General features: G+C 41.2%; 5 protein-coding genes across 5 annotated transcripts; 2 read left to right on the forward strand and 3 right to left on the reverse strand.

The window, feature by feature from the left end:
* Positions 1 to 883: 883 nt before the first annotated feature.
* On the forward strand, positions 884 to 2,450 carry LOC119769629 (transcription factor grauzone-like). The gene is made up of 2 exons (XM_038262816.1): positions 884 to 1,108; positions 1,171 to 2,450. Exons 1-2 carry the CDS (start codon positions 1,001 to 1,003, stop codon positions 2,401 to 2,403), a joined length of 1,341 nt encoding a protein of 446 aa, XP_038118744.1. The 5' UTR covers positions 884 to 1,000; the 3' UTR covers positions 2,404 to 2,450.
* LOC6040638 (transcription factor grauzone) lies at positions 2,443 to 4,028 on the reverse strand. Its single transcript, XM_038262814.1, has 2 exons — positions 3,919 to 4,028; positions 2,443 to 3,864 (listed from the first exon to the last, which is right to left on the reverse strand). Exons 1-2 carry the CDS (start codon positions 4,012 to 4,014, stop codon positions 2,470 to 2,472), a joined length of 1,491 nt encoding a protein of 496 aa, XP_038118742.1. The 5' UTR covers positions 4,015 to 4,028; the 3' UTR covers positions 2,443 to 2,469.
* A 282-nt stretch (positions 4,029 to 4,310) lies between these two features.
* LOC6040642 (transcription factor grauzone) lies at positions 4,311 to 6,113 on the reverse strand. The gene is made up of 2 exons (XM_001849955.2): positions 5,794 to 6,113; positions 4,311 to 5,730 (listed from the first exon to the last, which is right to left on the reverse strand). Exons 1-2 carry the CDS (start codon positions 5,896 to 5,898, stop codon positions 4,345 to 4,347), a joined length of 1,491 nt encoding a protein of 496 aa, XP_001850007.2. The 5' UTR covers positions 5,899 to 6,113; the 3' UTR covers positions 4,311 to 4,344.
* Positions 6,114 to 13,448: 7,335 nt separating this feature from the next.
* On the forward strand, positions 13,449 to 14,895 carry LOC6040643 (transcription factor grauzone). The gene is made up of 3 exons (XM_038261359.1): positions 13,449 to 13,568; positions 13,627 to 13,811; positions 13,858 to 14,895. The coding sequence occupies exons 1-3, from the start codon at positions 13,449 to 13,451 to the stop codon at positions 14,846 to 14,848; spliced, it is 1,296 nt and encodes a 431-aa protein (XP_038117287.1). The 3' UTR covers positions 14,849 to 14,895.
* On the reverse strand, positions 14,882 to 15,972 carry LOC6040644. The gene is made up of 3 exons (XM_001849957.2): positions 15,816 to 15,972; positions 15,234 to 15,627; positions 14,882 to 15,175 (listed from the first exon to the last, which is right to left on the reverse strand). The coding sequence occupies exons 1-3, from the start codon at positions 15,876 to 15,878 to the stop codon at positions 14,940 to 14,942; spliced, it is 693 nt and encodes a 230-aa protein (XP_001850009.2). The 5' UTR covers positions 15,879 to 15,972; the 3' UTR covers positions 14,882 to 14,939.
* Between the last annotated feature and the right edge of the window lie 843 nt (positions 15,973 to 16,815).

Genomic DNA, 16,815 nt, shown 5'->3' on the forward strand with positions numbered 1-16,815 from the left:
CCCTAAAACATAAAGCAAGGGTCCTGATTGCTCCAAAATGTCTCATTTACTCGCGACCACAAATTGAAAGCGACAAAAAAACTGCTCTGACCGTTTTCTACCGTTTGTCGCTTCCAGACCAATAGTTACAGAATACTCTCTCTTTGCTCTTCCTCTCCCTTCAATCGGGTAGTACAGCGAATGGTTCAGAGAGACCGATTGCGTTATGTCGCTCAGTCGCTGAGTCGAAATAGTTTGCGATCGGCTTTGTTTTACTCAGTTATCAAACTGCTTAAAATCTATGTTATCAAACATGTTTTGCAATTTTGTTGATAACACGACATCAAAGACAAAAGAAATTTCCATCATGCCAAATACAAACAACTACCACGTGCAGGCCAAAAGAGCGCCGAGCTGGTATGTTATTAGATTCTCTCCTCTGAACGTATTCGTGTGAGTCGGGTCGACGGACGGAGTGGGCAAAGAAATTCACGAAGTATTTGTGTCGCTGGGAGAAGCGATTGAGCAAGTCGCTGGCAGCCTGAGTGTAGTGTTCGCTCGCTACTGGTTGCGAGCTCCAGTCGGCAAAGATTCGCTCGGCGATGAGTGAGTGATTTTTGATCTTTGAACCGAAAATCAGGACCCTTGAACATAAAGTTATAAAATTATATTTTTTTAATTCAATAATTAAAGTACTTGAGAAGTATAGTTTTGGAATAAAAATGTGAAATCAAATTTTGTTCCAAATAATACATTTTTTGAATAAAAGATTTGTTTAACCTTTAAATTTTAAATTTTGGTTAACATCTCAAAATATAAAAAAATAAAATTTAAGATTTGCTGAAAAGTTTGTTGAAAAAAAGCATCACCCTATGAAGAAAATAACGAAATGAAACGAAGACAAATTCATGAAAACTGAGCTTACGATGTTATTATCAACATTCAGATTACAGATTCCGTACGATACAGTCAATAACAACAGAAACAAGCCAAAATAAGTGACGAAAGGACGGATATAACGATGCAGCTGATCGATTGTTGTTTGTGCCTGAAAACATTCACGGATAGCAGCTTGTCCATTGATAAACCGGATCTTAAGTCCCAGATGAACAAGGTGTTTTACTTTTCGGTAATATTTGCAATTTTATTTGTGGTAAAGTTTATTTAAAAAAATAAAGATATTTGTTTTAGGTCGAGCTTGATGAAGGCCACCTGCGAAATGTTTGCCACAACTGTTCGCACAAAATTGCAGATTTTTACGACTACTCGGAGCAGGTCCGTGCAAACCTGGAAAAGCTTTCGGGATCGGTGTCGATCGAGGCTGTTAAAATTGAACCAGCAGAACTCGACATTGGTGAGGAAGCTAATGTTGAGGATTCTATTGATGTTAAGGAAGAGCTTTTGGATAGCGATAAAGAGGAGTTGATCGCTGAGGCTCCTCCACCGGTTAAGAAGCCGAAGAAGAAGCTGATCAACATAAAACCTAAAGAACAATTGGCCGAAGAGAACAAGAAATTGAACGAATTCTTCCAGATGAGATGTGACATGTGTGAGGAAACGGCTGAATCTTTCAACGCGCTGAAGAGTCACTTCCGGTCGCACCATGGCCGGCATGGGTACATTATGTGCTGCAAAAAGAAACTTTCAAAGCGCACACATTTGCTTGAACATCGTGAGTGGCATCTGAACCCGAAGGCGTTTCGATGCGAGTTGTGTAACAAGAACTACAAGAACAAGTTCTTTCTGTCGGTGCACCAGCTCAAAGTACATGGCACAGACGAGGATCGTCCCTTCAAGTGTGACCAATGTCCTCAGTCGTACGTCAAATCCTACCAGTTGCGACTGCATCTGGAGAGCCACAAAAAGGTCGAATGCCCCATCTGCCACCGGGTGCTGGCTAACAAGACCACGCTAAGCTCTCACATGACGAACGCCCACTGCGACATCGATCGGCGGATGATCTGCGAGACGTGCGGGCAGGGATTCCTTAGCAAAACCACCTTCGAGCGGCACGTGAAGGCGCACGCCGGAATCGAGGTGATCCAGCGGGTGCAGTGCCAGATCTGCCAGAAGTGGCTTCGCGGCGAGATAGTCCTGAGCCGACACATCGCGTATGTGCACGGCGATCGGGGCCAGATGCACGTGTCGTGTGACGTATGCCAGCAGGTCTACCCCAGCCCGAGGGCCCTGGCCAGCCACAAACGGACGGTGCATGTGGCCGAGAGGTTCGAGTGCGAGTTTTGCGGCAAGAAGTTTAAGCAGCAAGTTAATTTGCGGGAACATCGAACGCAGCACACCGGAGAACGGCTGTACGCTTGCGAGCACTGTGATGCGACGATGAACTCGAGGGCGCACTTTGCCGTGCACATCAAGAAGCATCATCCGGTGGAGTGGGCGGCGAAGAAACAGGAGGTAGGGGGTTAGGATTTGTATTGAGATTTATCATAAAATAAACAAGCTTTGTAAGTGGATTTATGGCATTTTATTCAACTAGGTACTCGTAGCCTTCGGCATCTTACTTTCCTCTGCTTTCTTCTTCTTCTGCGCCCACTCGAACGGGTGATTCCTCTTGATGTGCATGTAGAAGTTTGCTCTGGAGTTCATTGATTTTTCGCAATATTCGCACGAGTACAGAACCTCTCCGGTGTGAATGGTTCGATGTTCCTTCAGATTCAGCGGCTGCTTGAACTTTGCACCGCAAAATTCACACTCGTACTTCTCGATCACGTGGACGATCTGCTGATGACTGTACAACGCTCGTCCAGTAGGATATTGCTTGTTACAGATGTCGCAGATATGTGTCTTCTCGCGATCGTAATGCGTGTAGTGAAGATGGTGCTGAAGTCCTCGTTCTCCGCGTAGCCACTTTTGGCAGATGTGACACTGGAACCGCTTCAACACTTCAATCCCAGCATGTTCCTTAACATGTCGCTCGAAGCTAAACTTATTTAGGAATTCCTGCCCGCAGGTATCGCAGATCATCCTTCGATCGACGTCGCTGTGCATGTTGATCTGATGCGAACGAAGCGCACCCTTGCTGGACAACATCTTGCCACACTCTGTACATTCTACCTTCTGATGTTTCATCATGTGTGCCTTCAGCATGTGATTCAATGCAAACGACTGCGGACACAAATCGCATTTGAACACCTGTTCTTCCTCCGGGCTGTGCGCCTTCAGCGTGTGCATCATCAAGTTGTCCTTTCCCTTGTAGTTTTTGCCGCAAACCTTGCACCGGAATGCATCGGGATTCTCGTGCAATTGCATGTGCTCCAACATCTTGCTCCGGATAGACAGCTTCCGCTTGCAGCATACGATGAACCCACCTCGATCGTGCACCTCCTGGTAGTGAGCGTCCAACGTGGGAAAGTCTTCCACTACGATTCCACAATCATCGCAGACCATTTTGTAGAATTCGTAGATTTTCTTAAAGTCAGCCTCGACTTGCTCTTTGGACGCATGTTTGCGGCCCCTCCGCTTAACCCCGTCTTCATCATCCAATCTCTTCACTTTCTTCAATTTACGCTCTTTGGTCTGCCTCCGTTTCCGCTTGCTCAATGGTTCAGAATCTTCAATCTCTTCATCATCCGATTCAGCAGCCTTCTTGCCCTCCCCTGGCGGGTCGTACGACTCGTCGTCATCGCTGAAATCCTTATCGTCCTCCGATAGTTCCTCCTTAAATTCCCTTTCCGAAAACGTCTCATCACCCTCCCCAATCTGAGCCTCGACAAACTCGGTGGCTTCGACTTTTACATTAACCGATTCAGCCTGCAGCGTGCCGCTGATGAGTTGCTCTTGATTATTGCGAACCTTGATCGCAAATTGGTAAAACTCGGACACGGTCGTGGAACACTGCTGGCATATTCCGCCGACGTCTGCGTTGATCTGAAGTGAATGCAATCTTAAGTTTTTGCGCCTTTGAGTTGTTGGATTACCTACGGCAAAGTTGAACACCGTGGTCAACTGTTCCTTTAAACGGGGTCCTCCAGTGGATAGATGGGACCCGTTGCGTGCGGGTCTAGGCAGAGGCGACATCCGTCCATTTTTAAGTTTGTTGTGATTTCTCACTTATTATTCTTGTCAACAGAGAATTGAGATTTGAACAAAAAGATAGAACAAGCAGAAGGTGTAACAGCTCAAGAAGGTGTTGGTGTGAATTAGGGTGGTGCAAAATCGTTTCTTTTACAATCTTCTTCTAGAATCATTTGCGATTATGTGACACAGAAGGTATCGTTTCGATTGGAAAGTTGGTGAATCAACTTGTGTACGTTTGAATAACCAACCAAACAGATTTTCGGGATTTCGGCATAAAATAAAAACAACAAAGAAGACTCATTTCCAGTACGATTTCTTCCCATCATCACATCACGCTTGACTCTTGGGAATTTTAGCCTCCTCCGCCTTACGCTTCTTGGCGGCCCACTCGACCGGGTGGACATTCTTGATGTGTACGTACAGGTTGGACCGCGAGTTCTTCGTGACGCCACAGTGCTCGCACGAGTACAGCACCTCTCCGGTGTGAATGGTTCGGTGTTCTTTCAGGTTGACCGGCTGCTTGAACTTGGCACCGCAAAATTCGCACTCGTACTTCTCCTCGCAATGAACGACGCGTTTGTGCTTGGACAGAGACCGGAAGTTGGGCGATTGCTTGCCGCATATGTTGCAAATCCACTGCTGCCCACTGTTGTCATGCAGGTTCACCATGTGCTGGTGAAGGCCGCGCTCGCCGCGTATCCATGCGTTGCAGATGTGACACTGGTACCGCTTGATGACCTCGATGCCCGCGTGCTCTTTCACGTGCCGTTCGAAGCATAACTTGTTCAGGAACTCCTGCCCGCAGGTATCGCAAATCATTCGACGATCGACGTCACTGTGCATGTTCGCCATGTGGACTTTAACCGTGAACTTGTTTGCGAACTCCTTATCGCAAATGCTGCACTGGACCTTTTCATGGAATTTCTTGTGCGAAACTAACTGATTCTCCTTACGGAATGCCTGATTACACTGGTCGCACCGGAATGGTAGATCCTGCCGACTGTCGTTGTGTTTCTTGACCATGTGGTTCGCCAAATACTCCTTGCTGTTGTAGGTTTTATTACACAGCTTACATTGATATTCATCCGGATTACGGTGGTAATCTATGTGGTTCAACATGACCTTCGGTGTGTACATCTTCTTCTTGCAGCAGAGAAGGTACCCATCTTGATCGTGTTCTTCCTTAAAATGCCGATTCAACGTAGGTAAATCCGGCGTCGTATGCTTACACAAATCACACACAATCTTGTAGAATTCATAGATCTGTCGAAACTCCTCCTCCCTCTCCTCCTTGCTCTTATAGCTACGCTTTCTACGCTCGGTCCCCTCAGAATTCTCGCCACCATCCTCGTCCTCTTCGTCAGAATCATCCGACGACAGTCTCCTTCGCTTCTTCCGCGGCTTCCTGGTGACCGTTCGCTTCCGCCGTCTAACCGGAGGTTCATATGTCTCCGCAAAGACCTCCCCTTCGCTAAAACCCTCCCCATCATCTTCGCCGTCCGAGGGCTCCTCCTTCGGAACCACAACATCCCCGACGATATCAACGTCACACTTGATACTTTCCGGCTGCTCAAGCTTGACCTTCTCGAACGATTCCTTCCCACCCTCCAATCGGTCCTGGTTTAGCCGAACCTTTTCAGAGTACACGTAAAACTCGTAAATCGTGTACGAACAGCTCTGGCACACCTGGGACGGATAGCCTGTCTTCAGGTCAACCTACCGATAAAAAGAAATCCAGTGGGTCACTCAACAAAACTACCTTCCACAAAATCAACCTACCGGAAAGTTGAACACCTGCTCCATCTTCGCCTTCAGCTGGGGGTCATCGATCGAGGACGCATTCTCCGCGAACGGATCCAAACAGAGGCGGCAGGACGATTCCATAGTGTGGGGAACCTCTATCCCGTGCCTGATGTGGCCTAAACGAGCTCCGTATTATTTTTCCACCTTTGTTTTGGACGCAATCGAAAGTCAAGCTGTCAAGGGCTGATGTTTTGAAGTCTGTTTTTGAAAAGGGCGTGAGCAAACAGGGTGTCGAATACAATACACATTTGAAATTCGACCATGTTTTCTGGATTCAAATTACCATAAATTTTTAATGATGAACAGAATGATCAGATTCATTTCTATGAATTCCAATTTCTACCCTACGTATCGAGAAATTAAAAGTGAGAGTGTGTGCAACATGGAGTTAAAATTTCTGTGAAGTAGCTGTGAAGATTACCATGGCACTTTAAAAAGTTTAACTCCATGTTGCACGCACACACTCTCACTTTTAATTTCTCGATAATTTTAAAACCTAAGTGATTGTAGATAGGCCATTTACCCTCTACAACCCAATCCCGCCTTTAGACGGGCTTCGATTGAAAAAATCGCCAATAATCAATTTTCAACCAATTTTTGATTTTTAAAAACCATTGGAAAGAAGAACTTTAAAAATTCTAGAAAATTTATAGGTTGGAAGTTTTACTTGTTTTATTTGACTTTGCTAATGTTTTTAAAACTTTGACGGTGTTTTTACTAACATTTCCTTTATTATAAGTAAAAAGAAGTATGCAGCAATTGTTTTAGTGTCCCAGACTATGCCTCTACGCATTTTTTTTTACAATTTGACTATCTACAATTTGACGCAATGGTGCCATTCTATAGCAGAAAATGTAAAAAATAAGCATAAAATTGAAAAAGTGACAGTTAAAACATGAAAAAATTAGATAGGTGAAATGTAATGATAGGAGGTGGTAGAATAGGCCAAAAACTACCAAAAACAAACATAAACTAAACAAGATAAATGCAAATTAAAATACTAAAAATGAAACAAGAAAAACATAAAACAAGGGAAGTAAAGTTTTTCATAGCACAAAAGTTGCTCAAAATGACCTCCTGAACACGGGAAAAATAAAAATAAAACGAAAAAAATTGGGCAGTAGAGGGTTAAGTACTAGAGTGTAACAAAAATGACTTTTTGGCGGGCATTCATGGGTTTGTTTCGGTGGACATACTGAGGCTAAATCCCAAATATGAGCTTGCGAAATTTTAAATGGGATTTAACCCGTAAAAAAAGATTTTAAAAGGCATTTTGAGCATGAGCATGAGCATGAGCATGGTTGACTGCCAATGAGCTGCTACTCCGTTATTGACAGATCAGCTGAAGTTAAACAATGAATCAAAAATGATCAGTGGGAGCCAACCATCCGTTCACTGTTTAACCTCTGAAGATCCCTACTTTATTAGTCATTACCGGCGTCCTCCCAAGAAGCCTGCAGTTCAACGAAAGGGAGGAATGTTAGTCCGATAGTTGAAGTTGCAGACTCATCAAGCACATAGTTTTTCGTTATATACTTGTTGATACCGCTTGAGACCGTTGAATCCACAGCATCTCCTTCAAGCATCACGTGATTATTATTTTTTTTGGGTTAGTAGGATAAGGTATTGGCTTTTCGATGCCTCCCGAGCTACGATGCTATGAGGAGGACTTTCATAACAGACCCGTCGGCGAGCCTTCCGAGCAACGGTGCTATGGGAAGGTCTTTCTGATTAGCACACACAATCACTCACACCCAGTTATTTTGCTCCACTATTAACTCGACGATCCAAATTGTCAGTGCGTCTTTCGATCATTATATAGAAATAGCTTTTTCACCGCAAATAAATAAAACCTCAAAAAATTTAAACACAATCCACCCGACGACGTTCCTTCCGATCAACGATGATATAGGAAGGGCTTTGAAAATCACAAAACAATAAATTAAGACACACACAATTTATGACCAAAAACACACAAAAAAAATCACTTTTCACTCCGAATATTTTTTTAAACCACCTTTACAAATTGGGTACTAAAGCCTTATGTCAATTTTTATGTACAACGGTAAAAAACATTTCTGATCACTTTTTTTCATTTTAATGCAATTTTTTTTTTGACAAGACAACATTTTTTCGATGGATCAACTATGGTCCCCTTGGAACGAGCTGTCAAGTAGGAGCTTTTCTGTCAAGAAGGACCGCGAGGTAAATTTTTCAAAATTAATTTAAAAATCCATTTTAAACTTTTTGTGGTCGTACAAAGGGTCATTGTACTCAGAAAAATAAGCTTTATCGCTGTAAACAATAATATCAGTAATCTAAGCTTCATTTTAGGACCCAATTACGCAAAAATAGCGATACAAAAGCACACACAAAAAATTAACCTGAATAATCACGACTTTGCGTCCCCACTTCCAGCGCACCAATGATGCTATTATTCGATTACCACAATCACTCCCCCCATACGAACAGCGACACAAAAGCACACAAAAAAATAACCTGAATAATCACGACTTCGCGTCCCCACTTCCAGCGCACCAATCAAAATGACCAAAATGACCAAAATTACCAAAATGATCAAAATGACCAAAGTGACCAAAATGACCAAAATGATCAAAATGACCAAAGTGACCAAAATGACCAAAATGACCAAAATGATCAAAATGACCAAAAAGACCAAAATGACCAAAATGATCAAAATGACCAAAATGACCAAAATGACCAAAAAGACCAAAATGACAAAAAAGACCAATATGACCAAAATGACCAAAATGACCAAAAAGACCAATATGACCAAAATGAACAAAATGACCAAAATGACCAAAATCACCAAAATGACCAAAATGACCAAAATGACCAAAATGACCAAAATGAACAAAATGACCAAAATGAACAAAATGACCAAAATGACCAAAATGACTAAAATGACTAAAATGACCAAAATGACCAAAATAACCAAAATGGCCAAAATGACCAAAATGACCAAAATGACCAAAATAGCCAAAATGACCAAAATGACCAAAATGATCAAAAAGACCAAAATAGCCAAAATGACCAAAATAACCAAAATGACCAAAATGGCCAAAATGGCCAAAATGACCAAAATGACCAAAATGACCAAAAAGACCAAAAAGACCAAAATGACCAAAATGACCAAAATGACCAAAATGACCAAAATGACCAAAATGACCAAAATGACCAAAATTACTAAAATGACTAAAATGACCAAAATTACCAAAATGACTAAAATGACTAAAATGACCAAAATTACCAAAATGGCCAAAATGACCAAAAGGACCAAAAAGACCAAAATGACCAAAATAGCCAAAATGACCAAAATAACCAAAATGACCAAAATGACCAAAATGACCAAAATGACCACAATGACCACAATGACCAAAATGACCAAAAGACCAAAATGACCAAAATGATCAAAATGACCAAAATGATCAAAATGACCAAAAGGATCAAAATGACCAAAATGACCAAAATGACCAAAATGACCAAAATGACCAAAATGACCAAAATGACCAAAATGACCAAAATGACCAAAATGACCAAAATGACCAAAATGACCAAAATGACCAAAATTACCAAAATGAACAAAATGACCAAAATGAACAAAATGACTAAAATGACTAAAATGACCAAAATAACCAAATGACCAAAATGGCCAAAATGACCAAAATGACCAAATGACCAAAATAGCCAAAATGACCAAAATGACCAAAATGACCAAAAAGACCAAAATAGCCAAAATGACCAAAATAACCAAAATGACCAAATGGCCAAAATGGCCAAAATGACCAAAATGACCAAAATGACCAAAAGACCAAAAGACCAAAATGACCAAAATGACCAAAATGACCAAAATGACTAAAATGACCAAAATGACTAAAATGACCAAAATGACCAAAATGCCCAAAATGACTAAAATGACCAAAATTACCAAAATGGCCAAAATGACCAAAAAGACCAAAAGACCAAAATGACCAAAATAGCCAAAATGACCAAAATAACCAAAATGACCAAAATGACCAAAATGACCACAATGACCACAATGACCACAATGACCAAAATGACCAAAATGACCAAAATGATCAAAATGACCAAAATGATCAAAATGACCAAAATGACCAAAATGAACAAAATGACCAAAATGCCCAAAATGACCAAAATGACCAAAATGACCAAAATGACCAAAATGACCAAAATTACCAAAATGAACAAAATGACCAAAATGAACAAAATGACTAAAATGACTAAAATGACCAAAATAACCAAAATGACCAAAATGGCCAAAATGACCAAAATGACCAAAATGACCAAAATAGCCAAAATGACCAAAATGACCAAAATGACCAAAAAGACCAAAATAGCCAAAATGACCAAAATAACCAAAATGACCAAAATGGCCAAAATGGCCAAAATGACCAAAATGACCAAAATGACCAAAATGACCAAAATGACCAAAATGACCAAAATGACCAAAATGACCAAAATGACTAAAATGACCAAAATGACCAAAATGACCAAAATGACCAAAATGACCAAAATGACTAAAATGACCAAAATTACCAAAATGGCCAAAATGACCAAAAAGACCAAAAAGACCAAAATGACCAAAATAGCCAAAATGACCAAAATAACCAAAATGACCAAAATGACCAAAATGACCAAAATGACCACAATGACCACAATGACCAAAATGACCAAAATGACCAAAATGATCAAAATGACCAAAATGATCAAAATGACCAAAATGACCAAAAAGACCAAAAAGACCAAAATGACCAAAATAGCCAAAATGACCAAAATAACCAAAATGACCAAAATGACCAAAATGACCAAAATGACCAAAATGACCAAAGTGACCAAAATGATCAAAATGACCAAAAAGACCAAAATGACCAAAATGACCAAAATGACCAAAATGAACAAAATGACCAAAATGCCCAAAATGTCCAAAATGACCAAAATTACCAAAATGATCAAAATGACCAAAATGACCAAAAAGACCAAAATGACCAAAATCACCAAAATGACCAAAAAGACCAAAATGACCAAAAAGACCAAAAAGACCAAAAAGAAAAAAAATGATCAAAATGACCAAAAAGACCAAAAAGAAAAAAATGATCAAAATGACCAAAATGACCAAAATGACCAAAATGACCAAAATGACCAAAATGACCAAAATGACTAAAATGACCAAAATAACCAAATGACCAAAATGGCCAAAATGACCAAAATGACCAAAATGACCAAAATAGCCAAAATGACCAAAATGACCAAAAAGACCAAAATAGTCAAAATGACCAAAATAACCAAAATGACCAAAATGGCCAAAATGGCCAAAATGACCAAAGTGACCAAAATGACCAAAAGACCAAAAGACCAAAATGACCAAAATGACCAAAATGACCAAAATGACTAAAATTACCAAAATGACCAAAATGACCAAAATGACCAAAATGACTAAAATGACCAAAATTACCAAAATGGCCAAAATGACCAAAATGACCAAAAAGACCAAAAAGACCAAAATGACCAAAATAGCCAAAATAGCCAAAATGACCAAAATAACCAAAATGACCAAAATGACCAAAATGACCAAAATGACCACAATGACCAAAATGACCAAAAAGACCAAAATGATCAAAATGACCAAAATGATCAAAATGACCAAAATGACCAAAATGATCAAAATGACCAAAATGACCAAAATGACCAAAATGACCAAAATGACCAAAATGACCAAAATGACCAAAATGACCAAAATGACCAAAATGACCAAAATGACCAAAATGCCCAAAATGACCAAAATGACCAAAATGACCAAAATGGCCAAAATTACCTAAATGACCAAAATGACCAAAATGACCAAAATGACTAAAATGACCAAAATGACTAAAATGACCAAAATGACTAAAAAGACCAAAATGACCAAAAAGACCAAAAAGACCAAAATAGCCAAAATAACCAAAATGACTAAAATGACCAAAATGACCAAAATGACCAAAATGACCAAAATGACCTAAATGACCAAAATGACCAAAATGACCAAAATGACCAAAATGACCAAAATGACCAAAATGACCAAAATGACCAAAATGACCAAAATGACCAAAATAACCAAAATGACCAAAATGACCAAAATGACCAAAATGACCAAAATGACTAAAATGACTAAAATGACCAAAATGACCAAAATGACCAAAATGACTAAAATGACCAAAATGACCAAAATGGCCAAAATGACCAAAATGACCAAAATGACCAAAATGACCAAAATGACCAAAATGACCAAAATGACCAAAATGACTAAAATAACCAAAATGACCAAAATGACTAAAATGACCAAAATGACCAAAATGACCAAAATGACCAAAATGACCAAAATAACCAAAATGACCAAAATGACCAAAATGACCAAAATGACTAAAATGACCAAAATGACCAAAATGACCAAAATGACCAAAATGACCAAAATGACCAAAATGACCAAAATGACCAAAATGACTAAAATGACGAAAATGACCAAAATGACCAAAATGACCAAAATGACCAAAATGACCAAAATGACTAAAATGGCTAAAATGACCAAAATGACCAAAATGACCAAAATGACCAAAATGACCAAAAAGACCAAAATGACCAAAATAACCCGACAATTTTTGAGGCATTTTGGCCACAAATGCGTTTACCAAAAACATAACTGGCGTGTAGGTCAGATCCTTGCGCATCTTTTGGTATATATAAAATTGAAGTTTGGAGCATCCTGGAGATCGGTACAGACCTTCAAAGTTTGGCATTTTTTTGAAAAACCGCTAGTTATGTTTTTGGTAAACGCATTGGTGGCCAAAATGCCTCAAAAAATGACATTTTTGAAAAAATCTTTTTTTACGGGTTAAATCTCATTTGAAATTGAAGGGCGGAGCGCCAGCTCCTGTTACGTCCAATCAAGCTCATATTTGGGATTTGGGCACAAGACACCGACCGCTCCAGGTTGTGGCCCAAGTTATAGCCAGAACTTTCAAAAGGACAATTTTTATTACCAACCAGCGATGCCAGATTATTTTATGATCTGTATTTTTTTTTCTCAAAAATAAATCTGCATTTCTGGAGTTTTTTTTTTTAAAGGTTCAATGAACCAAATTTTCAGTTTTTGTTTTTGGTGTTTTTTTAACACCCTGACAGCCCCTGACTCAAGGCGGTTTCAAAAACACACAAAAAGCAAAAAAAAAATTTTATATAGGACAATTTAAAAAAAAAAATCCAGATATTAGCTCCTTTATATTGTTTAACACAAATCTAGATTTTTTTAAAGGTCCTATAAGCTATTGTCTTTCATATGTATATAGGACCATTAAAAAAAATTCTAGATAATGCTTGAATAATTAGATTAAAGAAGATTAAATTTTCAAAAGGTCCTACCTGCATAGGAAACCCATAACGGATAGGTTGTTTTGAAAATTTAATTTAGAATTATGAACGGCTTCACCTTAGTTTAAAATACTTTCGAGTCGCCACCATGTTTAATCACCCAAAAAGAATCAAAACAAAAACAAACCCGCAGAAAATCCAGCGCAAGCTCTAGAAAACGTCCGTGAAGCTAAAAAGTGTCCACAACTATGTCCCAGATCCAGGAAATGTGCCGAATCTGTCTCAATCTCAAGCTGGAACCGGATGACACCGCCGCGATAACGGACGACAAGTTTCAAGCAAAGATTCAAGCAGTTTTTAGCTTTGAGGTGAGTGCTGATTTTCTTTATCAATTTAAATTGAATTTGATGAAGATTATTGATATAGCTTCCAACCGATGATCCACTGCCCTGCCGGATGTGCCGAGCCTGTTGCGTCAAAATTGACGAGTTTTACGCGTTTCACGAGGCGGTCCGGTCCAGCCAGGTTCAGCTGCAGCTGATGCTGAGTAGTGGAGCTGGCGAGGAGGTTGTCAAGCAGGAGCAGGCCGATTCCGACCTCGAGGAGGCAAAGTATGATCCGGAGATCAAGCAGGAAGCGTCGGAATCGGATTCGGAGGATGACAGGCCACTTAACGGCAGGCAGGGTAAGGTTGGGAAGGGGAGAAAAGCAAAAGTTGGAGGATGAGAACAAGCAGATTAAGGAGTTTTTCAAGCTGGGTTGTGAATCATGTTCGGAGTGTTTCGAATCGTTTGACCGATTGCAGCGGCATACCCGGAAGGCGCACGATGCTCGGGCGAGTATCAAGTGCTGCAATCGAGTGTTTTATAAAAAGTGCAAGATATTGGAGCATATTAATTCGCACATCGATCCGAACCAGTTCCATTGCGATGTTTGCAACAAGAGTTACAATAGCAAATATTATTTGGATCTGCACAACTTGAAGATGCACTCCGACGAGGCGCTTCCGTTCAAATGTGAGAAATGCGGCCGCGGTTTTCCGAAAGAGTATCTGCTGAAGAGTCATTTGGAGACGCACGTGCAGGTTGTTTGCTCGGTATGTAACAAAACGCTGGCTAGTTCGGCAACGTTGCGAAGTCACATGGCCAACATGCACAACGGCGGGACGAAGCATATCTGCGACACCTGTGGCCAGGAATTTCGGACGAAACTCGCGATGGATCGGCACATTAAGCAGCATCTGGGGATCAATCCGATCGAGCGGGTTCAGTGCCACATCTGCAGCAAGTGGGTCAACGGGAAATCTAACTTGAAGATCCACATTCGGACGGTTCACAACGAGGACAACCAGTCGGTAGCTTGCGAGGTTTGCCATCAGATGTATCCGAACGAACGGGCCCTCAGCAGCCACCGGCGGCGTGTCCACGTGGAGGAGAAGTTCGAGTGTGAGTTCTGCGGTAAGAAGTTCAAGCGAAGCATTTATTTGAAGGAACACCGAGCTTCCCACACCGGACAAGCGCTTTACTCCTGTAACGTTTGCGGCATGACCACGAACTCGAACGCGAACCTCTACTCTCACAAGAAGAACAAACACCCGGAACAGTGGCTGGAGGCCAAGAAGAAAGCCATGACCGCGGCTTACGGATGAAAGGGACCCGAAATAAACCCAACACAAAGCGAATATCCTACAACTCAGCAAATCCGTTTATTCTCTAACTCGATGACACAACCCTTGGCAATCAAGGCCACGACTTTTTCGCCTCGTGGCCACGGTACTTGTCCTTGTACTTGAGCCCCGTCACGACGGTCGAACTCTTCGGGAAGGCCGACTTTCCTCCGAACATGGTGTCCGTCTCCGGGTGGAACCGAACGTACTCGTGTTGGATGTGCAGATTTTCGGGCAGGTCCACCGATTTGAGCGACTCCAGCGGGGTGATCGTGCTGACTGGAGTTTGGTAGAAGGCTAGAGCGTCCTCTGAAAAAACGTTACAGTTAGATATCTTATTTAGTTCGTAACTTGAAAGCTAAATTACCAACGCATTCAATGTCGTGCAGGCACGAGTTGGGCACCGAATGTTTGAACGTGGTGAAACAGGCCGCCAAAAAGTCAAACTTTTGCTGATTGTCGGCAAACTTTTTGTTGGAATCAGAAATGTTGGCTGATTTTGCCAACTCCCTGATCTTAGACAGGACATCCTCCGGTGGGGCGTACTGTTTGCTAGATCTCAAATACCCCCTGGAGGCCAGCGATTGACGGACGGATTCGAGCCGCTTGCCGGCCACGATGACTGCGCCGTCATCCTCCGGGTGGTCCCTCATTTGGGCAGCCTTGGCCTCATTGCGAGCCCGGTCCGAGATGGTGACCTTTTTGAACGGCTTGACCCGGTTCGCGCTGGCGTAGTGGCGAACCACCGTCGTGAGGGCATCCTTTTCAAGATTGAAAGTAAATGTTTAACTTTGTTGAACCAAAATCACAAGCTAAGGGTTAGTTGGGCACTCACTCTGTGAGTTACCATGTTTCTGTTTTATAACCTCGGCAAAACATTGAACTCGCTTGCAAAAATCACATCAAATGAGGCAAGTCTCAGCAGCAATCAAATCAAAATCATACTCACGGTTTTGATGGTAATCTGTTGGATCGCGCTGCTGCACAATTGATTCCTTATAAATGCTGCCATGGTCCGATTAATAAAGTGCCGGAACGAACGTCCAGCCACCACGGAAAAGTGTTGCTCGATTTGACAGAACTCGACCGACTGACAGCTGGGTGGAAGAGTTACGTCACGCAACGGGAGATCCGCGGCAGAGTCACTCACTTCCAGACTTTTGACTTTTGAGTGGGAGATTAGGAAAGTTCATATTAGGTTGGAGTATTTGCTAAAAAGCTTGATGAAAAAGCTTGTGAAGCTGTGTCCCGTAACATGTTTAGCATTGTGCATGCGTTTAGGCGAAAGTACGTGTTTTTTTGTTGCTTAAATTTTTACGAACAAAAAAGTGCTTCCCTAACACAGACGTAGATATTAATGAGACCTAGAGCAAAATCGCTACGGAAATTGTAGAATTTCAAGGTAATTTCTCAAAAGGACATAACCTTGCTTGGCATCGTCCAAAGTTATGTCATTTTGAAAAGCTACATTTAGAGTTACACGGCATGACGGAAATCTAGCTTAGACTACGTTGTACAATGCCGGGTTTCTTTTCGAGAGCCTAACATTTTTTCTTTCTTTTCAGATTATCTAGATGCTCCATAGTCATCAAACGTCGGAAAAGCCAGATCCTGTTAAATGTTACAACACCCGACATTTCCTCCAAACCAAACCCGAGTCACTGCAACATAATGAAAATTCTGTAACCAGGTTTCACCGCTAACGTGGCCTATCCTCTCAATTCATGAATCTTCGTCACAGCAGCAGCAGTTCAAGTAGGTAGGTACTCAAGTTTTAACTCGATATTTGATGGCAGAATAACAGCAAAGAATTTCACCCCATGTTTAAACATTAGTATGCCTGACTGCATTAGAAAGTCGTTGATTCCCATTAACAGGTTATGGGCCCAGTGCTCGAAGGTGTTCAAAGTGCTTTATGATAATACTGGTGTGGGTACTTAGTAGTGAAG

Source organism: Culex quinquefasciatus, chromosome 3, assembly GCF_015732765.1.
Source record: "Culex quinquefasciatus strain JHB chromosome 3, VPISU_Cqui_1.0_pri_paternal, whole genome shotgun sequence".
NCBI lineage: Eukaryota > Metazoa > Arthropoda > Insecta > Diptera > Culicidae > Culex > Culex quinquefasciatus.